Genomic DNA, 24436 nt, shown 5'->3' with positions numbered 1-24436 from the left:
CTGCTTGTTGTCTCAACAAGAAAGCAAATATGAATTCCTCTGGACTGGACTAAGTACTCTGTTTTGTCAGTATTGCAAACAAGAAGGACATGAGATAGCCAATTGCCCGACTCGCCCTCCTCTACTTCCTCACTACCAGCGACGTGGACGTGCATTTCTAACTTCCTCTCCTGCGAAGCCTAACTCAGATTCCTCTGTGGCCCCATCGGTGCAGCCTAATATCCTTTCCCCAGAACAAATTCAGCAAATCCTTCAAGCGATGGGTTCTTCAAGTTCGATAGGTAATATTGATCCTAGAAATCTTTGGTATATTGACTCAGGAGCATCTAATCATATGACTGGGGATCTTTCTTGTCTAACTGATTGCGTTCCGTATAGTGGTGTGGGTCCCATCTACACTGCGGATGGGAACCATTTACTTATTTCTCATATCGGGTCCTTGAAAGTCTCACCTTCCTCACCTCGCAATTTCTTCTTTCGCAAAGTGTTTTATGTTCCTAAATTATCTGCCAACTTGATTTCGGTTGCTCAACTAGTAGAGAATAACTGTTTGGTTTTGTTTTCTCGGTCTGGTTGTTTCATACAGGATCTGGAAACAGGAAAGCTGATTGGGAAGGGCCATAAAAGAGGATGGTTATTTACTTTGGCATTCGATCCCGGAGTTGTCTCATCGCGTTGTTTTTTTCTTCCATCTTCTAATGATATTTCTATTGCTAATAAATGCTGGAAACTTTGGCATAGTCGTTTAGGGCATCCAAATTCTAAAAACATGCTTTTCTTATTTAGATTTGGTCTTTTGAATAAAGAAATCAATATTAGTCCCATTTCCATTGATATGAACTGTGTTAGTTGCAAAGTGTGTAAATCTACTGCATTGCCCTTTTCATTAAGTAACACTCGTACTCAGAATCTGTTTGATCTCGTTCATACTGATGTTTGGAGTCCATCTCCCATCATGGCTCCCGGTGGTTCGTTGTATTACATCATCTTTGTGGATGACTTTTCAAGACACGCTTAGATTTATTTCATGAAGCACAAGTCTGAAGCATTTTCGTGTTACAGACAATCTTCATCATATGTGGAGACTCAATTTGCAAAGAAAATTAAAGTTCTACGGTCTGACTCTGGGGGAGAATATATCCTCCGAGTTTGAGACTTTTCTAAGTTCAAATAGAATTATACATCAGCGAACGTGTCCTCACACACCAGAGCAAAATGGAGTAGCAGAACGAAAGAATCGGCACATTACTAAGGTAGCAACCACCATGATGGAGTATGCCAATGTTCCAAAATTTCTTTGGGCTGAAGCAAAATCAACAGTTGTGTATCTGATCAATCGATTACCTTCCAGTGTTTTGGCCAACCGGAAAACTCCCACGTTCTTCCTTCATGATAAAGATCCCGATTATAGTCGGTTACGAGTGTTTGAATGCATTGCTTTTGTTCATCTTCCGGAGCGAGAACGGGATAAACTCAGTCCCAGGGCAACTAAATGTGTATTTCTTGGATATGGGGAGCATCAGAAAGGGTATCGTTGTTATGATCCATCTTCTCATCGCGTTCATGTGTCTTGACATGTCACATTCTTTGAAAATTTACTTTATTATAGAGTTGTCCATGCATCTCCTTCAGTTATTCCAATTCTCATGTCTTCTTTTAAAGACAATCATTCTCCGCTTCCTTCTCCCACTCCTCCTTTGCAGGTCTACCAACGCCGTGTGAAGCCTATCTCTCTTGGGTCCTCTCCCTCAGCTGCTCCTGCTTCCAATCAGTTGTCTTCTTCTCCTATTGCGCAGGTAACTATCCCATCTTCCATTGAGATTCAATTACGACGTTCTAGTCGTCCGTCTGTTCCTCCCCGTTGATTGAATCTTTTTGCCTCTCATCATGCCTTGTTTTCTAGATTATATTTTTTGGTTGTCCCTGCTTCTTATTCTCTCAGGCATCTACACAACCGTGTTAGGTAAAGGCCATGGATGATGAGATTTAGGCACTCAAGGAGAATGCTACTTGGACGCTGGTTCCATTACCTGAGGGGAAGCAAGTGATATGAAGCAAATGGGTCTATACTGTGAAATTAAAATCTGATGGGAGCTTAGATCAATACAAAGCTCGGCTCATGGCCCAGGGCTATAAACAAGAATATGGAGTTGATTATGATGAGACGTTCGCTCCAGTGGGAAAAATAAAACGGTCCGTTCCTTAATTGCTGTAAGTGCTTCTAAAGGTTGGCAACTCAGTCAACTCGATGTTAAGAATGCTTTCCTCCATGGACATCTCAAAGAAGACGTTTACTTGAAGCAACCTCCCAGTTACAAATCCAAGGATCCACGCTTAGTTTGCAAGTTCTCTAAAGCTTGATATGGACTCAAACAAGCACCAAGAGCATGGTTTCAAAAATTCCATGGGGTGTTAACCACGGCGGGCTTTTCTCAAAGCCAATATGATTCTTCATTGTTTATTCTCAAGACTGATTCAGGTCTAGTTGCTTTATTGGTTTATGTTGATGATATTCTCATCACAAGAAGTGATGCTCAAGGAATTGCTGATCTCAAATTATTACTTCACTCCTCATTTCATATGAAGGATATGGGGCAGTTAACATATTTTTTGGGTCTTGAAATTTCTCGTAATACTCAAGGTTATCTCTTGAGTCAACGTAAGTATACCTGTGATTTGATCAAGCTTGCAAACCTTACAGATAACAAAACCCATGAGACTCCTCTGGAATTGAATGTCAAGTATGGGAAAGATGATGGCAACCTTCTCTCTGATGTTACATCCTATAGGCAGCTGGTGGGAAGACTAGTCTATCTCACTATGTCTCGTCCCGATATCTCATTTGCAGTTCATGTTGTTAGCCAGTTTGTTGAGGCTCCTTGCACATTGCATATGACAGCAGTTCATCGCACTATTCATTACCTTAGAGGTACCCTCAACCAAGCGCTTCTCTTTCCATCATCGCCTGATCTACAATTATCTGCTTACTCTGATGCAGATTGGGCAGGATGTCCCATTTCACAACGGTCCACCACGGGTTATTGTGTTTTCTTAGGACAATCATTGATTAGCTGGAAGTGTAAAAAGCAAACCACGGTATCTAGATCCAGCACAGAAGCAGAATACCGTGCAATGGCAGATGCATGTAGTGAAATTACTTGGTTCCGGGGATTGTTGACAGACTCCATTATATGCTGACAATCTTAGTGTGATTCAGTTGGCTTCGAATCCGATATTTCACGAGCGCGTTAGACACATTGAAGTTGACTGCCACTTTGTGAGAGAAAAATACACAGCTGGAATCATTTCTCTTCCTCATGTGACATCAGAGCTGCAACTTGCTGATATTTTTACCAAAACTATGACATCATCTCGTCATACGTTTCTTCGTGGCAAACTGATGTTGGTTCATTATCCCACATCAATTTGAGGGCAGATGTGAATAGAATATTGTATATATGGGTTGTTAGGTGTAAAATACCATGTATAGAGAAGCTCTTAAATAACCTTCCTTGTATAGCCTTGTAATGTAGTTATTTAAACCCACCTTTGGGTTGAAGAAAGATAGAAAAACATTCTCCAAATTCGTGTGTTTACACCATTATAGGGCGGATGAGGATGAGAGATCAATAAATGACAAACGCAGAGGACCACGTATTCATGTTTACGCTACCAATGCTACGAAGGTTTCATATTTTTTAGGAGAGTAACTGATGACTCGGGTGGAGAATCTGGAGATACAAGAGGTGTCAAGCCCTCTCAAGCTATTCCACTGGGTGATCAGTTGGGATTATGATTACAACCCTTGCAATTACAAAGGATAGATCAGCAGACTTCTTATCTTGGGCATCTTTATCTCAATCATATGATGCCCATCCCGCAGCAAAGGGGGGAGATTCTAGGATTTATGGCATCTTTTTTTCTTCTGGATTCTCTGGACCATACCCAGCTGGAGCATATGGACCTGGGGTACATTATAGACATGATAATCACAATGGAAAATATCACATTGAGCCAGCATGTAACTCCATGTGGTTTTGATTTTAGTTGACTCATATCGTCTAGGTATGTACTTGATCCCGTTGTATACTTGATAGTTGATACTCATTCTCATCAATAGTCGACTGCATACTTGACAGTTGATACTCATCCTTGGTGCGTGCATGGTAGTTGATACTTGATAGTGGTGTGTACTGTACATATTATTCATTTCATCTAGAGTGTAATTAATATTAATTTCATCACTTGTCAACACCACATGTTGATGATTAATGCAATATAGGATCAAATCTTAATTTAATTTGAATGCAGCTTATGCTTTAAGGGATTTTAAACATTTGGGATTTTTTCAGCACTTCTTCAAATTTTTTTAACTTAAAGGGGGGCTTATCGGCAGATACACATATTGGTTTCGGTGGTGACCTATACGGTACACTGAAACTGATTTTTATTTTTATTTTTATTTATTTATTTTATTTTTGAAAGACTGAAACTGATTTCTAATCGTTGTGCCTGACAAAGTAGTATATGTGGATCCTTTTAGAAGGACCTCAGAGGCCTGAGATGAGTGAATCTTGACATGTTGTTATAGAGCACCCTCAATTACTGAATAAAAATATTTTCCAAAGGCACCATAATTCAAACTTGTCAGTTCGCCAACCAGGGGAAACTACAACCTTATGTGATAGGTCTTTCAAATCAAGAATACATGGATTTCCGTTGGAAATTGGATAACCAAGAGGTAAAAGCTAAAGAGCCAACTGTATCTGCAATGATTTTGACACTGGAGAAAAGAGGTCCTGATGCAATCACGCCCCATCCACACGTGTACAAGAACAGGCCCAAATTGGATCCCATCTAGTCACACACATGTTTAAATTAGAAAGTCATATGCTACGAGAAATTGAATCAAATATGGGCACTGAATATGTATATTCTCTGTAAAATCAGGCCATTGGCCTTACATACAATAAGGTGCATATTACTTTTGAGTGTTAGTATTCCCTTAATGGTAGAGGTCTCTCTTGTTTTGTGATTTTGTGTGCGCACATGCCCGCGCGCGGAAAGTGGGGGTGGGGGGGCGCAAATCAATCAACTCCAAGGGGCAATTTCTGCTCAGACATCCGGTTAGGTTATCTTGTATCTTGTTTTCAATGATCTCTTGATATCCATGATGGCAGTCTGTGTTTTTTGAGATTGTACTGTTTGAAGCCTCAAAATTATTGAAGATAGTCACCCATATAGGTTTTCAGGGGTATTTTGGGTATTTTTGCAAAAAATAGTGGTTAGGAATAGGATTAAAAGCCGGTGGTGATCTTTAAAGTATTAAAAGCTAGAGGAGTTGATAGTATTTATAGCTGATATAGATAGATTAGGGCTTCCATATAATCAAGAGTAAGTGTTGCTGAGAAAATCTCCATATGAACATCACAAAAAATAATAATAATAATAATAAACAAAAATAAATAAAAATAAAAATACTGCAAGAAAGAGGTACAGATGACCTCCAAGTACCCCCATTGCTTACCAATAACTTATCAATAAGGTCTCTTGCTTCATCTGAGAAGTAATCTGGAAATCTAAGGTCCCTGGCTATAATTCGTTGGAAAATGAGCCATTCACTTGCATCTTTGAAGGGAGAAGTTCCTGAAAGCATCTGATATAAGGTGCAGCCAACTGCCCAAAGGTCATTTCTGTTGCAATAACCACATGAGTGGAATGAGACACTTAAAGAGCTTGAATAAACAACAACAAATAAAAGTATGTAAATTTAACAGAGACACAGTACTATAAAGTTATTGGAATATGCTGATCCAGCATAAGTCATTTTAATTAGAAACATTTCCTAGATGATTTCTATCCTGCTTGCCAAGCATAAGTGTCAAATATCTGTGCGACCAACTCCTTTTGAAAATCAAGGCATCTTTGAACAGAATTCCGGCAACGACAGAGAAATGCTGCAGATTGGGTATGAAAACGCACAAGCAGCAGGGGAGGCTGTGGACAACTTCAACAGGGTGGATGAGGGATCAGCCGGTTCCCAATGAAGATAATCAGTTGGAATGTGAGGGGATTAGGGAGTCCGCAAAAAAGAACACAAATTAAGGACATGTGCAAGAGGAACAAGGTCCAATTGGCAGCATTTCAGGAAACCAAATTGAAAAGCATAGATCAGAACTTGGTGAATTCGGTATGTTGGGGTCAGTCAAAGGAATGGGAAGCGAAAGATGCGAATGGGGCTGCAGGAGGCATTCTGGTCATATGGAACTCAGCTGTATGGTGTAAGGAGGTTTGCTGGAAAGGAAAATATTTTGTCTATACTTTCTAAAGAAATTTCATTGGGCTTTCGATGGGCCTTCTTTATGTAATTGTGCGGACCAGTCGCCAAGTTTATGTCAAGAATTTTGATATAAGCTTGATTCATGTCCGAGCCAATGGCAATTGCCATGGTGTGTGGGAGGAGACTTTAATGTAATCAGACTTATGAAAAATCGAGCAGAGGTAAGATTTCTCGTAGTATGAGAAATTTCTCTGAATGGATAATCAAACATTACATGGTTGATTTGCCAAAGGGAGAAGTTAAATACACATGGTCCAACAGGCAAGCAGAGGTGATTAAATCAAAACTAGATCATTTTCTTTTATCACCAGAATGGGAAGAAAAATTTTTCGTTGGTACACCAACGAGGTTTGCCAAAATCAATATCCAATCATTGTCCAATCATGCTAGAGGTTGAAGAGGAAAATTGGGGTCCACGTCCATTCAGGTTCGAACTCGCTTAGCTAGAAATAGAAGGTTTTGCAGAGAAGGTGGCCCATGGGCTGGCTTTTTTCTCAGTACAAGGGAGGGCAGGTTTTGTTTTATTTCAGAAATTAAAATTGTTTTAAGGGAAAATAAATCGTTGGAAAAGAAGACTTTGGGGAGGAGAGAAGAGGAGTCGATGAGATTATTACAAGATATTCAATTGTTGGATATCAAAGAAGAGGCTGAAGACTTGTCAGAAGATGAAAGAGCTTGGAGGGAAGTTTACAAAGCAAAGTACGATGCTAGATTGCGAGAAGATAAAATTAAATGAAGACAGCGTTCAAGGGCCCTATGGTTAAAACAAGGAGATCAAAGTACGAAGTATTTTCATGCAATGGAAAGTGCTCAAGAAAGAGTTAATAAAATCAAATCTTTAATGTTGGAAGGGTTCAGAGTAGAAGGAAAAGCAAGGACGTGTGATTCTATAGTTAATTTCTATAGAGATCTTTTGTCAAAAGATGATTGGATTCGGCCTTCTCTTGATAATCTCTTTTTGTACTCCATATCTTCACATGCAGTGGAATCCCTAGAAAAAACATTTTTAGAGGAAGAGAGAGAGAAAGCGGTATCAGAATTGGGATGAGACAGTGTTAAGGCCCGATGGTTTTCCGATAGCATTTTGCCAAAAGTTTTGGGTAGTTAAGCATGATGCGGTTGCTTTTATAAACGAATTTTATTAATCAAATCATGTAGCTTCAGAATTAGGAGCCATGTTTATAGCCCTGATTCTGAATAAAGCGGGGGCCGAGAGCCCAAGAGATTTCAGACCAATCAGCTTATTGGAAAGTTCGTACAAGATTTTGGCAAAAATACTAGCTTCAAGATTCCAAGCAGTCATGGGAGAGGTTATTTCCTTATCTTAAGGGCTGACATTGATAAAGGCGTCAATGTCAAATCTTCCAATTAGTGTTTAAATTATCGGCAATATTATCAAATTATCGCTGATAATTTCGTTATCGTTGGAGTTGCGACACCAAAATTCCCTTTTTTTGTTTCTCTTCCTAATATCGCCGATTTTTCGGCGATTTTATCGATTTTTTGCAAAAAGTCCAGTTGTCAGCGAGAAATCGTTGTATCTACTTACCCTGTCACGAGATAACTGTAGCAAACAACCCATTTTCAACGATAAAAGGACCAATAACATCGGGGCATTGCGTAAATACGCAAAATATCCCCAAAAAAGGGAAAAAATAGGGAAACTTGCGGATTTCCGTACCTATAGAAGAGGAGGGCCAATCGTAGAAGAGAATCGGTGAACGGAAATTGCGGTGGGCCAATCGATTGATCGATGTGCCATAAGTGTCATCCAATCTCTACTTTCTACTTTTTTTTCTTCGAATACGTCAAAAATTTCAAACCTAAAGACGATTTCAGAGAACAATTTGCTGAAGAATAGGGATTTGGAGAGATTTTCTTTCGAGAATTTAGGGTTTTGAGGGTTCCCTTCCGAAACTCTTCCATTTCGAAAATGGCCTCTCGATGGGTTTTTACGGGTGTAAATTTGTGTGGTGTACGGATGCGAACGTCAGTGGTGTGTGGACGTCACCAAGTCTGTGGACCCCACCATGATGTGTGTGTTATATCCACATGGTCCATCCAATTAGCGAGATCATTTTAGGTCGTGAACCCAAAATGAGGCAGATGCAAAGCTCAGGTGGACCACACTGCCAAGGCAGTGGGGACAATGATTCCTACCATTGAAACCTTCCTAGGCGCTATGGCCCACAGTGGTGTTTATTTGTCATCCAAGTTGTTCATAAGATCACACGGAGATGGATGAAGGTAAAATACAAAAATGACATGGATCCAAAACTTTTGTGGCCCCTAATGATTTTTCAATGGTAGGCATGTTCAATTCAAATTGTTTCCTGTTGTGTGGTCCATTTGAGCATTGGATATGCTTCATCTTTAGGATCAAGCCTTAAAATTATCTTGTAAAATGGATGGATGGGGTGGATAAAATACATAAATCACAATGGGCCCCACACAGTTGACTTAGTATGATAAGTGTACTGATTTATACGGGGTGCACGTGTCACTTGTTTGTATCCGTGGATTGATGGGTCGATGTTCTGTGGGGCCATCATAATGATAAATATTTTATCAATGTCGTCCATTTATTTTGATAAATAATTTTAAGGCATGAGTCCAAAATGAGACAGATCTGCATCTCAGGTGGACCACGCTAATGGAAACAGTGGTGATTAAATGCCCACCATTAAAAACTTCATAGGGCCATTGTAATGGGTTTTTTTTTTTTTTTTTGGCCATCCAACCACTTGATTAGGTCGCACAGATCTTGATGAAGCGAAAACACGGTTTAGAAACTGGGTGCGGATTGCATGTGACCCCTATGTGGGGCCATAGAGATATACGTCACAAATCCACTTCGTCCATCTGTTTTGAAAGATCAGATTAAGACAAAATTCTAAAAATTAAGCAGATCCAAAGCCCCGGGGGGGCCATACCACACGAACATGGGGATTGAACATCTGGCAGTGACAAAAGTTTTGTATCAAGATGGTATTTGTTCCTACAATTTGTGTGACCGATAATAATTGTACTAACGGTTTGGATGGCATATAAACATCATATAGTTAGCTACGGCCTACAGGAAGATTTCAATGCGTTGTTGTTCCCACTATTTTGTTGGTATGGCCCACCACCAGAGTTTTGGATCTGCCTGACTTTTAGAACATTGTCCTATTGTGGCCTTTCAAAACAGATGGGAGTGGATTTGTGACGTACATCTCTATCATGCAAAAACCACACTGATTGGATAATCCAATCCATCCTTGATTTGGCATCTTTGAGTTTATTTACTTTTACATGTCTTAATTACTATATGCCAGCTGCATTTGTAATATATAAACTCATTTTGGTTGCTATTAAAGTGATTTTTTATGGCATTGCATGCTTTTTGGGTCCCATTAAATGAAAACTTATTATGTAATGTATTCTTTTCGCAATTTTTTATTCTTAAATATGTAAATATGTGTATTTAGGCATGTCTTAAAGTTTCATTGAAAAATTCCATCGTTTTCCCCATGTTTCCCTCTCTTTCCCCGCATTTCTAGTTATCGGCGATAACAATATTGTATCTTATCTCTGGCAAGCGAAACTTGTAGCGATACCGACAACTCGAACAGTGCTTCCATTTTACTGTCCTTATTTTGATGCCCTAAATAGGTGGTGCTTAGATTGGAGAAAATAAGGAGAGATTTTTTATGGAATGGAGCAGAAACAAGAAAAATTTTCATCTCATGAAATGAAAGGAAGTGTGCAAACCTTCAAATCAAGGGGGGGCGGATTACGAAACATAGAGTTTATGAATTTAGCATTGTTAGGCAAATGGGTTCGGAGGTTTGGAGTGGAGGAAGGTTCCATATGGAGAGAGGTGATAGCAAGGAAATACATGCTAGAGGATAAGGGTAGAGATGGATTAGGGCATCATCTTTATACAGGGATTCTTACTTATGGAAAGTGGTGGCGTCGGTAGAAAGCAGGGCATGGGCAAGGGTATATTTGCATTTGAGGGATGGGAAAACTATTTGGTTTTGGGAGGACATTTGGATGCGGGAGCAAAAGTTGTGTGAATTGTTTCCCCATTTGGCAGGGATTGCTTTAGAGTCACACTTGAGGGTGGATAGATGTTTTTCAATTCAAGGAGATACGATTACTTGGGTTCCGTCATGTCGTAGGAATTTGAATGAAGTGGAGATAGAAAAGTTCATTTAATTATTGGATTTGTTGTCTAAGGTATCTCCAACGCCCAAGGAAGTGGATTCTATGTTATGGCTCTAGTATAAGTTGGGCAAATTCTCTGTCAAATCTTTTTACAGGCTAATTAGTGGGGCCAATACTAGTGAAGAGTTCAGCCCGACATATTTTGTTTGCCATTATGGAGATCCTCCAAAGGTAGCGGTGCCTTGGCTAGTAGGTAGTAAGAAGGTGCTAACAGTGGACAACCTGTGCAAAAGATCAATGATCATTCCAAATGTTTGCCTAATGCGTTATCAAGATGAGTAGTCAGTGGATCATCTTTTCATTCATTGCTTGTTTGCAAGAAAACTTTGGGATTGCTTCTTTTCCTTGTTCGAAGTCGCATGTGTGTCGCCAAGTTCAATTGATCAATTTATGCTAGCATGGCATGGTGGAGGTAAAGGGGAAATTGGGCAAAAAGTGTGGCATTTGTGTCTAGTCGCGGGTTTATGGTTCATATGCTTGAAAGGAATGATCTCGGTTTTAGAAATCGACAAGGGAAGGTTTTGGAGATCTTTTTAAGGGCAAAATCAAATGTAATGGATTGGCCGATTTCATCAAAAGTTATTTCCCAATTTCCGATCAGTTGGTTTGAGTTGTAATTTTCTTTTTTCATGTTTTCGTTTTCATATTTTTGGCTTTGGCCTTTCGTGAATAAATTTATTATCTTTCAAAAAATATATATATATATATATATATATATATCAAGGCATCTCTTCCCTTACCCGAAAGTTGCAGGAGAAGAATTAAGGACTTCTGGAGGGACGTATGCGGCAGTTCCCACAAATGTGCAAGCCTTCTCATCTGGTTAAGTACATAGAAAAGAACAATGTAACCTATCACCCGATCATTTCAGGAAAAGGTTTCGCTTAGAATAAAATTATAACCTTACTTGTGGCAGTTGGAAGGATGGTAATTTGGCTATCCTTCATTGGTTTTACACTACCAAAATCAGCAATTTTAATATGACCTTCTGCAGTAAGTAGCAAGTTCTCTGGCTGGAATTAGCAAAATTGTTAGCATATGTCATGATGATGAAACAAGATGCACATGTCTCAAGTACCTTAATGTCCCGATGAATTAATCCAACTCCGTGAATGTATTCCAGTGCATCGACAACTTCTGCGGCATAGAAACGAGCCTCAGCCTCTGATAGACGACCTTTCTGCATCCACGCAGATTTGTAATTGATTTGTAATTGATTAGTACTGCATTATTGGAAAACTACCCGATCCGGGTATTCAAAATTTACCCTGGTTATTTGGTCAAAGAGTTCTCCACCTTCACAAGACTCAAGGGCCATGTCTTCATGCATAATCAACAAAACCATGTCAGACAATCATTCCAGTTGGGCAATAGGCAGCTAAAACAAAACAAACTTGCTAAATTTATATCACAGACTATGAAACAGATCTGGAAGCAAAACCATGAAATATACAAGCATGGATACATGGAAATTTTAATGGTATGCCAAAACCAGAAATACCTACAGAGAGAATAGGTGTCTTGAAATGTGAAAAATAGCCTGATAATGCCAGGATGATCCAGCTGATCAAGTACAATACGTTCCAGCTTCACATACGATATTTTATTTTCTTTGGTGATGAACTTTTTATCCATGATCTTCAAAGCATATACATTTCCTGTGTCTTTCTTCTTTGCCCTCACAACCTGTGGAGAAATATTTTAACCTGTATGAGGAAATCAATGATAACATGTACAAGAAAGATGACAAGGTCTTCCGTTCTTCAATTTTTGGTATATAAGTTGATCAAGAATCTAGTACTTCAAATTCATGCATCCACACTGCTCACTTTAAATTCATGCATCCACATTGCTCATGTTGATCCCATACTATCCTAGGCCTCCTAGCTCATAACAGACTAATAACTCTCCAATCTTGGACTTCTGAGATGACTTGAAACTCAATAGCATAAAATATAATCAGCCAGCCCCACAATGAGTTCTCACATGCAACCAATCTCAGATAACCAAGTTGACTAAGAAATTAGCTTGTTAATCATAAGATTTCTTAACTGATAATAAAAAAGGAATTGGAGTTGTAAACGTATGCCTGTAACAAACTATGAATATAAGCGCCATTGAAGTTACCAGAGACTAGCTTACAGCTAATCCACATAGGCATATAGTAAATTGTAAAGTTTGTCGGTGGGGACTTTATCAGACTGATCAAATCTAAAGGAGACAAACAACAACCTTCAAATTCTCTAGTGCAACTTAAAATGTTTGAGAATCGTGAGCCAATGATAACAGAAAACTTTGCCCACAATCAATGGAACAAGGATACACCATTTTGTTTAGCTTTTAGCGTGTTGACACTGACACATGTATGAACCACGTCTACCAGCTTCGTTCCCAAAATGGCACCTGTCATCCCACAATTTAGATAATCTATATTGATATAGTGTGCACTGCAAAACCAGAATTTAAGTGCATGCGTTAGATCCACAGTGTTCATCCACAGTGTTCTTGCCCAAGTATGGTATTATTCCTCTTAATGTACAGATGAGTCAATGCATTGGGCTTCTAAATACATCATGTTCAACAACCATATCCATCATCCAGAGCAAAACTTGTACTAGTGTACAAGTTATATAGCCCACCACCAATAACAAAGGCAATTTGTTGAAGCTCACCCTCAACATTAATACCATCTTCACATGCATGCATGCACACGCGCACACGCGCACACACACACCATTGATGAAACTTTTCTTGTGATTAATAATATGGTCTGTTACTTAATAACGGAAAGGAGAAGTCTAATCCGATAGACCTACTCTAGTAAAGCTTCAACAAGAATGATGATGTTATTCTCTCAAAGGATGTACAATGCACATAATATCCTATAGCCATGAGCCAAATGCAAGCTCCTAAATTAACTTAAATTTTAACTAGAAAGCATTATAAGATGATTTTAACATTTACATCTTAAATCTACTGGTCAGTTACAATCAGGCCATTTTTGGAAAAAGAGGCAGCTTTTTACATGGAATGCCTAAAAAGGGAAAGATCGAGAGCTCAATATGAGAAAGTCATCAAAAGTAAGCTCTTCAATTCAGTATTAGAAACAGGTAGAGGAAAACCTTGTGCGATAGGCAACAGCTGATAATAATAAAAAAAAGGCCCAAAAGTGGCAGTGTGCCACAAAAATGGGAAGAGAACTCTAGAAAAAGCAGGCTTTGTGAGTGGCGCTGATGAGATCAGCATGCCAACATGCTGGCAACAGCAATGGGGCCCAGCAGATCATTTTTGAAAACATGCCTGCAAAGTTCGGATAGTATTAGGACTCCTCCATTTCGGATTTAATTCAAGAAATTGTTCAAACTAAGAAACTGAAGGGCCCTGTTTTGCAGAAGGGAGAAGACCAAGGAATTCCCACCCAGTCATATTTTGAGGTGAAATGATATTTGGCTCTAATGAGCATACGGACTCACGCATACAGTGGGTGAAATCTCATAATAAGTCAGAGAAATCCAGAGTGGAAGGAAACCAAAGACAAGTCAGAAAAGGGAACATTGGTGATAGAAGTCATCTCTGCAACATTCCAGTTCAACAAGGGGCCCTGATTCCCAAAGAATTGAACAAGAGCATCTTTCAACATTAAGGTGAGATTCCAGAGTTCCATGGCCAATTTTATGTTTCATAATTTGTAGGAAGATTATACCCACTGAGTTCTAAGGCCAAGGAGCATATTCAAGATACAGGCCACCACACACTACTGATCCAAATGCACCATGCTTAGATACTTCTACATATTTCGTATTAGGAATTTAGGATTACCATGGCTCGAAGGAGAATAGATTCCTTATTTATAGTGCTGGAACAATTGTTAAAGATGATACACTTCGCAATGAAACCATTCCTACCACAAACTATATAATTGGGGCTGCAATTGAGAAACTCTTTTAAGGAACTAGCCCAGAGCAACACTTGAGATCATCATTCACCAAGGCAATCGACTCACAGCTATTAAAAGTTCCATCATTCCTCTCCATCCGTATTGGCCATAATATCACAAAAAGCTGAGACACCATAACTTTCTACCCTTCCCCCAGACCATGCTACCTTTCCAAACCTCTTACCATCGATACAAGCATTGCCCATGATATTCCAAGCATTTGGAAAAAAAAAAAATCCCAAATAGCGGGAATGCAAATGTGCAACAATAGTTAAAGACAATTTTCTTTATCCTATGAAAATTGCCGATTGTTAAAATTCTGTTTTTGCCCACAAGCCACTCGATAATGATAACTCTAGGAGGCGTGGTATTCAAAAACTCTTACATAATGATAATGGTGGGACTTGTTACACGATACGTGGCTGTAACGCCCATTGTGGAAAACAATGGCCCGTAACAAGCCAACACAGGACGATACATTTCTTCCTTTAAAAAATTAACTGTTATTGGGCCGTAATGACTGTTAACGGGGTCGCAACGGCGGTACCATAACGACCATCCATACGACCATAAGGCTGGCCATTATGGCCACCGTGACTGTTATTGAATACGTTACTAGGAGTCCCTTCACTCACCATGTAGAAAGATTCGACAGATATCTTCCATTCGTTGCCCATCTGTAGACCCTCCTACCGCTACCATCATTAAACCTCACCTCTTTGAGAATAGCAAGAAGCCCAATAAGCTCTTGCTCCACCCCTCTCATAAAACTTACATTTTGGACAGAGCAACCATAACATTTGCTCAGCAGTCCTTTCACAGGCTTCATTGACCTTGAACTCCCTGAGGTTAGCAAAGTTGTAAAGAGAGCCAAATCTGTTACTCATCCTGCCAAAATCTGATGTTGCTCCCATCCCCTAGATCAAATCATATACCCTACCAGATGAAATTTCTATATTTAAAATAGCTCTCTGAACCTTGAAAATCTATATATCAAGGATGCAACAGTACTCCACCCATCATCACAAGTGCGATCTTAACATATTTGAGCAAAACCCCCATTTTCCATAAAGGATCCTCTTCGTCCCTTGAACTGCCACATGCTTCCCTAATAAATCTCGGTTCATCGGCTTAGGTAATTTGATTCCCACTCCCCTTCAATCTGTAGGAGTGCATATTTCATGCAAATCCAGCAAGTGATATTTACCACACTTATCCACTCCATGGCATAGGAAATCCTTCTCGAATATCTCTAACTTATGAACAACACTCCCAGGGCATTGGAATAACAAGATGTAGTGAATAGGCATGGGCATGGCATACAAAGCATATTTAACATGGGGCCCACCACCCATATATATATATATATATATATCACAGGCTGATTTGCTGAACTCTTTCAACTACCAGTTCCCACAGACTGTTATTTGGCTTCCCAATACATAGGAGCAACCCAAGATAAGAAGAAGGGAGAGAACTGGCCTTACATCCGAAATATCTTCCAAATCAGACAAATCTCCATCGCCCATCTTAATGCCCAAAAGGCTCACTTTTTGAGGGATTAATTTTCAGAACTAGGATTGCTTCGTAGCATCTCAGAATGCACTTTAGATTTTTCTTTTTCTTTTTTTTGAAGGATAATATTGCTTTATTAAAGGAAAAAAAACTAAAGGTACAACAGAAAGCTGGCCCAATCTGGAGCAAATCCTAGGCCAGACTACACAACAAGATCCACACACTAGAGCAATTACATTCTAATACTTAAGCAACTCTCTGATTGAACACCAACAGAAATTGTCTCAACGGTCTCTTGTTTTACATACGAGTCCACCATCAGCAATTGTCGCTGATCAAACACCATCAGAATGCACATTATATTTGCCACCTGCTATCTAACCACATCACACATGATCAATGTGTCATCCACAAAATGCAGGTGAGATCCTTGAAAATCTTATTAATCCACTCTGAATCACATCCCTTGTCTTATTCTTAAAAAAAAAAAAAAAAAAAAAAAAAAAAAAAAAAGAAGAAGAAGAAGGAGCTATTCTATTTATAATACGCCCTATGCAAGCACTCGGGAACTTTGCTCCAATTTCTAGCGCTTACCGTGCACAAACAGACGAATACACTGAGGTGGTGAAATCTTCTTAGAATTAGGAGATTGTATATTTTTTCACCAAGATTAGTTTGCTAACACAAATTCGGTGAATAGTTCAATGGGAAGTCGCTGGTTAGGATAACAAATAGGTTCCTGACTACTGAACGATGTACTTGACTTGGTGTTGATGCCAATACGAGGTTGGAGAAATGATGATTCCTTCTCCAAGCGTATAAGAGATTTGCCAACAAAGCTTAAGAAGAATATCTAAGAAAGTCATGCAAGATGCGAAGAAGTCACTAATGAGCACCACCGGGAAAAGATTTCAAAGATGGTGATTTTGTCACAAGTACTTGTCAGAATAGAGACTTCCAGCAAAACTCATAACAAGTCAATGCACAAGAAGATTGGATTAGAAGCTTGATACAAGACATGAAATTCAAATATGATGTGCGAGATTTCAGGCTTAAAATCACGTTAGTTTAGAAATAATTACACAAATTCCATATCCCCTCACGTTAGTTTAAAATTACGTTAGTTTCAGACAAGCCACGGTTGTATGAAGACTAGGGACAAATAAATAAATAAATAAAAACTTTCCAATAGTCCACATCAACATACATGTGACCTACAGGCGTGGGTTCAACTCCCCTCCCCGGTATTACCCGATGCACGTGGTTGCGGGTGATTGCACGCATCCGCAGGGAGTGGTCTCGCCTCAAAAAGGGGTGGGGACACCCTGTGTTGTCAAAAAAAAAAAAAACATATATGTGACCTGCCCAATGAGTATAGCAACCTGATTGTTGGGCCAGGTCATCTGGATGTTGAGGCCCACCTCATGCACCATTTAGCTATCCCAATCATAAGTTAAACTGGCATGGACCATGCCTTTGAGGTGTGTGTAGGACCAGCAAACATCAGCAAAAGAGAGTCCAGCCCTCCATATGGTGCATGTTGTTTGCAGATTACACAACTTTGATTAATGAGATGAGGGAGGTAAATGCATGGCTAGAACTATGGAAGTAAGCTTTCAAATCTAAAGGTTTTAAATCAAATGGACTAAAACAAAATATATGAACAAGGTATTCCATAACAGTAACGGTGGTTGTAACAGCCATTACCGCACTTTTTCTTTTTGAAGAAACAAAAATTGTATTGGCTAACAGACCATTATGGGGCCATTACGGATCTTTCTTCCTGTAATAGCCGTTACGACACGGTTGCCACCATCACCATTACGTAACGGCCGTTACAGTACATCTTGATATGGAATGCAATTTTAAAAATAATAGTAGCGAAAACGAGGAATTAATTAAGATTGTTCACCAAAAAGTACTTTGAAATGAACACTTGATATTTTGGATTGACAATTCGCAAGAGCAAAGAGATTGAGAAGGATGTTACTCATATAATTACAGCTGGGTGGATGAAATGAAGATGCGTTGCTGGTCCCGCATACCAATCAAATCGACAGTAGTGTTGTCATGTGCAATCGCACAATCTCATACCATGGCTTAGATCGCTTATGCCATGATCGCATATGCCATGCAAGAAGTATGCCATGACTATGCGATGGCTTAATCGCATAATCATGGCATAATCACATAATCCATGGCATACTTTAGCATGTCATGGGATAATGGTCAACAGTAAAATTTCTTGTAGATTGTAATAAGTTGTAAGTTGTAAGTTGTATTGTATGGCATTAACTCATCAAGATTCAAGTTATTAATACAATTATTATATTTGTGGTTTTCAATAATTAATTCGTTCTTAGTGTCACTTGTTAATTATTTAAATTTGTTTTGTTATATATAATATAATATAATTCAACATATAGATGGCCTAATAGTCAAACTAGAATGAAATAGGTAAAAAATCCCAATCCAATCACTTGTAGTAATTATACATAGTTTTTAATAATAATATTTTAAAAAATCTATTTTTTTACCATTTTTTATAAATTTTTTAATTTTCAAAAAAAAAAAAAAAGCCATCCTCCTGAGCAATCGCTTATGCAATCATGTGATGGCATAAGCGATCAACCCGAGCTGAAGGCTTATGCGATTTGACAACATTGATTAACAGGGAGATTTTATAGGGTGGCTATAAGACCAGCCATGCTTTGTAGGATAGAATGTTGGGCAGTCAAGGAACAACATGTTCATAAGATAAGTGTAGCTGAAATGAGGACATTGATATGAACAAATAGCAAGACGATGAAGAATATAGTTAGAAACGAATTCATTTGAGGGAACTTATGAATAACACCAATGGGTAATGAGATGAGGGAAAGTAGAGTCGGATGGTTTAGTCATGTTCAACGAAAACCAAGAACCACACCTATTAGCACGGCATGTCAAAACAGTTACATAACAGACGTAATGATGGAAGTAGTGGTAATTTTACACGTTACAGAGCCAAAATGGTCATCACTGCCGTTAAAAAAAAAAAAAAAAAACATGTAGCGGTCTCGAAATAGTTTTTTTTTCAAAAAAAAAAAAAAAAAGCATAACAGCCATTACAACCCATATCGTATACAGTAACGGCGGTAGCTGTTATGGCCACTGTTGCCGTTATGGATGAATTGGTTCAAGTTGAAGGCTCCAAAAGGACAAGGGAAAGCATGAATAACGTGGTTGGAGGTAGTAAGAAAAAAATTGAAGACCAATGGTTTAACTGAGGACATGGTCCCTAACAAAGTGGAATGTATGTATATGCGGGTGTGTGGGCATGTGGGTGTGTGGGTGTGTGGGTGTGTAAACACATGTATGCGCACATATACATAATGCGCACACGTATGCATGTATGTGTATGTGTATCTAGACACTACTTGCCTTTGTGGGGATGTTAGCAACATGCTCAAAGCTTTTAAGTGACACATGGCACGTCCAATCATTGATCAACATACCAATGAGGGCAAGCCATGGTGCAAAAATCATGATGAATTATCCAAAGCATCTAAATAATAACATGAAAAATGAACATTCATGATTGAGCATAGAAACAAACCATGCCCAATCATCATCTTGAAACATATATTTAATAGGTCGAACCATACGCTACTTACAATTTCCAAGGACTTAGATTGATGATGCTAACCATCTGATCTATGTCATAAAAAATGGATGGTTGTAACAAAATTCCCACATTCAAAGGGTAAGGATCATCCAATCAACGTAATTTTAGCACCATGACTATCTCCTAGTGGTACGAATGTAGAGCTGTACACGAGTCGAGCCAAGCCGAGTATTGCCCAGCTCGTGCTCGGCTCGCACTGCCCGAGTCCAACTCGTACTAGGCTCTACTCGGGCATCGAGCATGGATGCCCTGCTCGTGCTCTACTTGTCCGAGTACAAGCCGAGTACAAGCAGATATCAAGCCGAGTCGAGCCCGAGTTTTCGAGTCGAGTTCAAGTCCGAGTATTGCTATATTAACATATATTAGTTATATTAACATATTAACAATTTCTATATTAACATTTTTTATATTAACATATTAAAATTTCTATATTAACATATATTAGCTATATTAACATAAACATATAGAGTCAAGTACGAGTACGAGTCGAGTACCGAGTCGAGTACAAGTCGAGCACACGAGTCGAGTATCGAGTCGAGTACCGAGTCGAGTATTGCCCAGCTCGTACTCTACTCGTAATCAAAACGAGTATCAAACTCATGCTCGTGCTCGGCTCAAACTCATACCGAGTCGAGCGAGTAACCGAGCTTACTCTGCTCATGTATAGCTCTATACAAATGGATGGTCAATCTAGATTGATGGTTGGTGATCCTCTTTGTGTGTGCACAGGGGTGTTATATAAATGGGTTTTGCTAACATCCCCACCTTTATGGGGATGTTAGCAACGTCCCCAAACCTTTTGAATGACATGTGGGATGCCCAATCCCCAATCATGACGGTGCATTCAATAGTTCCACCGGGAGCAAGCCATGGTGCAAGAATCATGCCAATTGGATGATCCTATCCCTTTGAATGGTAGTCAATTTGTTGTAACCATCCATTGTTTACGAGCCATAGATCATATAGTTAGAATCATCAAATCAAAATGCTACTTTGGAATAATAAGCAATACAAAGTGGGGTCTATCAAATAGATGTTTCAAGATGAGGATTGGACCTAGTTTTCTCTGCTCAATATTGACTGTCCATTTTCCATGCTATTGATAGAACGTTTAGGATCATCCCATCGGAGTGATTTTGCACTATGGCTTGCTCCTAGTATGAATGAATGAACGGTGCATGTCAACAATAAGCCAACCCGTGTGTCATTTAAAAGCTTTGGGGACATTACTAACATCCCCATGAAGCTGGGGACATTCGCAAACACACCACCCCCCACACCCACCCACACGCGCGCGCACCCACACACATCAGGCCATTCACTAGGTGGGGCTGACATGAACACATCTGGCCCAAAAACCAGGATTTAACCGACTCATCAGGTGAGCCACAAAAGGTATGAGAATTTTTGAGCCAGGGCATTACCTGTGGCCCACCAGATGAGCGGATGAGCCTGAATTCTGGGCCATGGCAAGGCAATGACGTAGCCCCCACCTAATGATAGGCCCAGATCTGATGCACGTCCACACCAGCATACATACCATGAATGCCTAATCATTTCTCTTTATGAAAGGAAGGAGCCTAAAGGGAAGAGGAGGCTGACCTTGGAATAGGATCCGACACCGTAGATCTTCCCCAAATCAAAGTCTTGGATGGAGAATTGCTCCTGAGGAGCTCTGAAGTTGATGCTCTTCGACCGTTGGATGCTGCTGTTGTTCTCGCTCTCTTGCAACTGCAGCTTGGAATCGAAATCCTTCTCCATCTCCTCACCACCCCCACCAATCAACGTCATCTCTCTCTCTCTCTCTCTCTCTCTCTCTCTCTCTCTCTCTCTCTCTCTCTCTCTCTCTCTCTCTCTCTCTCTCAAAAGGATCTGAATCCAAAATCCTCTATCTTTCTCTCTTTTGGTCACGGCCTTCAACGAGAACGGCGGTCAACAGCGCAGGCACAAGAATCATCAGATTCTTTCTTCTCTCGACTTCTGATAAAGCGTGAAAAAGCGACGGTTTCATCTGTCATCTCTCTCCGCCCTTTTTCTTTTCTGTCTTTTTTATCTTTTTTAATAAAACGAGAAATATGAAGAGAGAGAGAGAGAGAGAGAGAGAGAGAGAAGATGATTCCAATGATTGTAAATACACGAGAAATGAGGGATGATTTGCTTCCTTATTAGAGTAGCCCAAAGGCTTTGAACGAGAAAAGTGAATCGAGATAGATCTCAGTGATGGAAGGAAAAGAGGAAAGGGAAGTTATTTCTTGCTCCGGCAGAGTACCTTAGTTGATATGCAGGTACACCCAAATTCTATCTTCAAGGTATATTCTCTCAAGTTAAACCCTCAAAACTATGAAAGCCATTGGACATAGCTCATATCCTTTAAGATCAAATGAATTATGCCAACTTAAACTCTGATTAACGCCCATTTCTTTGACGAGTGTAGACCGTTTATAATTTTCACTACACGCGTCCATTGAACGGCCACCAAGCGTTCAGTTAAAACATCAAAACAGTAAAAAGTTCGGTTTCTGTTTTATCTAAATTGGACCCCACAGTTTGTACGGTTTGAATGCAGCTATCAACGTGTACAATTACTTTGCGCGTGTGTACTAACTAGCGCACGGTCTGCTGGAGTACGTAAGCCTTTCCCAAGAGGGGGAAATTAACGGGCGAGGGAGCGTATGGCGTGCAACAAGAGCGGACTCGGTGACGCCGGAGGAACACCCACTTCGGTGAGGCCGTAACAATAGGCTCACCTTGATGTATGTGTTATATATCCACACTGTCCATTCGTTTTTACATCTGATTTTAGAGCATTAGACAGAAAAGAAAAAAGATACCACACCATGGTTAACAATGCTCACCTTAATTTTTGTGTTTTCCCCTAATCTAGGCCTATGTTACCTTATCAAAAGGTTGGACGGTTGGCACTAGAAAGTTTTCAACGATAAGTGTTCAATTAATGTTCACCTTAGATTTGGATCTCTTTCATTTTTGGATTCATACCCTAAAAGGAGATGGAAAAATAGACGGTGAATATACAACACATACAGCAAAGCGGGCCCCTGGTCACGGCCTCACAAAGTTGGTGTTTCCCGGCCTCACCGAATCCACTATCGCGTGAAAAGGTGTTCGCTATTTTCGGACAGTCATTTGATAAGATACCACAATAGGACCACTCATACCAATGCACACCTATTCTGTACACATGAAATACATGTACAACAATCCAAACCATATAAATTGTTTTAATTACTTTAGATAGAATATCTTTAAAATTTCTTTCTTTTTATGGGCTAAAAAATATGAGAATTTTTTGTTGAAATATTATCTTTGCAATTTACAATTTTAATAACCCATTCGTCAATTGGTATTGATTCAATACGAGCTTCGGTTATGGCCCGAGAGTCAGTATTTCAACAGGTTGGGTCGAGCACATGGATTCCACTTGTACAGTTCTACGTGACTGTGTACCGATAAATGAACTCTCTCAACATTTTTCTTCTTAGTAAACCCAACGAAAGGCCGTCGTTGCGTATGATATTGATTGGGAACCGCATGGAACTGTTCCCGGGGCTTTGTGGGGTTCATAAATCCAATCGGTCCATCTATTTTAAAAGACCGCAGTAAGCTGGATAATAAAAATCTGGCAAATTCAAACGTTATTGTAAATTATAATTTTATAATTTCTGTAAAATAATAAAATAAATCAAAAATATTAAATACAAGCTGAAGCAAGTGTGATCATGCTATCCTTAAAGCATTATTTGCCCATTGTCAAAGTAATTGAGACGGTTGATGGGCTGTAGGCAAATAACTTTTGGGATACGACGAGTTTATATGTGGTTGTGTGTCCAACAAGCACGAAAAACCACTAATGAACTCTGTATATACAATTTTTTGTAGATAAAACTAAAAGAAAATCATATATTAGAGAGAAGGGTAGAAAAGATGTAGCTGACTATTATGCACGTAGGACAACTAACAACATGCTAGCCATTTAAACACATTGGCTAGTCATTTTATGACTGTTGGACTAGCCACATCAGTAGTTTCTGCATGGTCTGATATAATATTGCATGAGTAGTTACACCACTCTTAAACGGCTAGTTCTAACCTCTATAAAAGACAAACTGGTCTCTTTCAGACCTCTTACCCACAATACTCCAGCAACCTGACTCATAGTGTCTGTCGCACCGTGACTCGCACTTACTTTACACCAGTTTGCGTAAAGTCACAAGAGTGCGACTCATCTATGACACGATGCGCACGTGCGAAGTGCAAAGTGTGCTACTAACACATCTGCAGCCACACTACCTCACATGCCTACACCTTGCATCGAGCCCGAGCCCAAGCCCTAAACCGTGACCGTGATCCTGATCGTGACTGTACCCGTGCCCGTGCTCGAGTTCGAGCCCGTGCATGTGCATGTGTGCGCGCAACATGGCACTAGAACACGCAGGTCTTGGTACTCCATGGATCCATCAAGCAAATAATAAGGTACTCCACACCCTATATACAAACACAAGATTTTATTCTCTTCTTTCCGATATGGGACTATTCCCAAAATACCAAAGAAAAAAGTTTTAACAAACACTTATATATATATATATATATAATATGTTTTTAATCAAATATTTTCATAACAATCCCCCACTTGATTGAAAAATTACTTTCAAAGAAAAACATCTATCAAACTATAAATAGCTTATATGTATAAGAAAGATATCTTTCTATTTAAATTTCTCCTTAGTGTTAGTATCACAAAGCTTTA

General features: G+C 39.4%; 1 protein-coding gene and 1 long non-coding RNA gene across 6 annotated transcripts in view; one reads left to right on the top strand and one right to left on the bottom strand.

The window, feature by feature from the left end:
• LOC131234355 (3-phosphoinositide-dependent protein kinase 2-like) overlaps window positions 1-21892 on the bottom strand; it is a 38625-nt gene extending 16733 nt beyond the window's left edge. For 2 of the 5 annotated variants that reach the window (XR_009165688.1, XM_058231173.1), the window contains exons 1-7: window positions 21274-21881; window positions 12058-12238; window positions 11820-11872; window positions 11631-11732; window positions 11460-11565; window positions 11293-11371; window positions 5528-5693 (exon numbers count right to left, since the gene is read on the bottom strand). Coding sequence is in view for 4 of the 5 variants with exons in the window: in XM_058231173.1 (XP_058087156.1) it covers window positions 5528-5693; window positions 11293-11371; window positions 11460-11565; window positions 11631-11732; window positions 11820-11872; window positions 12058-12238; window positions 21274-21462 (876 nt within the window). In the remaining variant the exon portion in view is untranslated. Of the gene's footprint in view, window positions 1-5527; window positions 5694-11292; window positions 11372-11459; window positions 11566-11630; window positions 11733-11819; window positions 11873-12057; window positions 12239-21273 lie in introns of all 5 variants that reach the window. The other 3 variants (XM_058231176.1, XM_058231175.1, XM_058231174.1) reach the window with 3 other exon arrangements.
• Window positions 1141-2209, top strand: LOC131234356 (uncharacterized). The gene is made up of 3 exons (XR_009165689.1): window positions 1141-1528; window positions 1704-1796; window positions 1943-2209. It is a non-coding gene; the product is annotated as an uncharacterized LOC131234356 (long non-coding RNA).
• Window positions 21893-24436: the final 2544 nt, after the last annotated feature.

This window comes from Magnolia sinica, chromosome 19, assembly GCF_029962835.1.
Source record: "Magnolia sinica isolate HGM2019 chromosome 19, MsV1, whole genome shotgun sequence".
In the NCBI taxonomy this organism is placed as follows: domain Eukaryota; kingdom Viridiplantae; phylum Streptophyta; class Magnoliopsida; order Magnoliales; family Magnoliaceae; genus Magnolia; species Magnolia sinica.
Note: the sequence above shows the minus strand (reverse complement) of the source record. Positions and strands in the feature narration are given on the sequence as shown.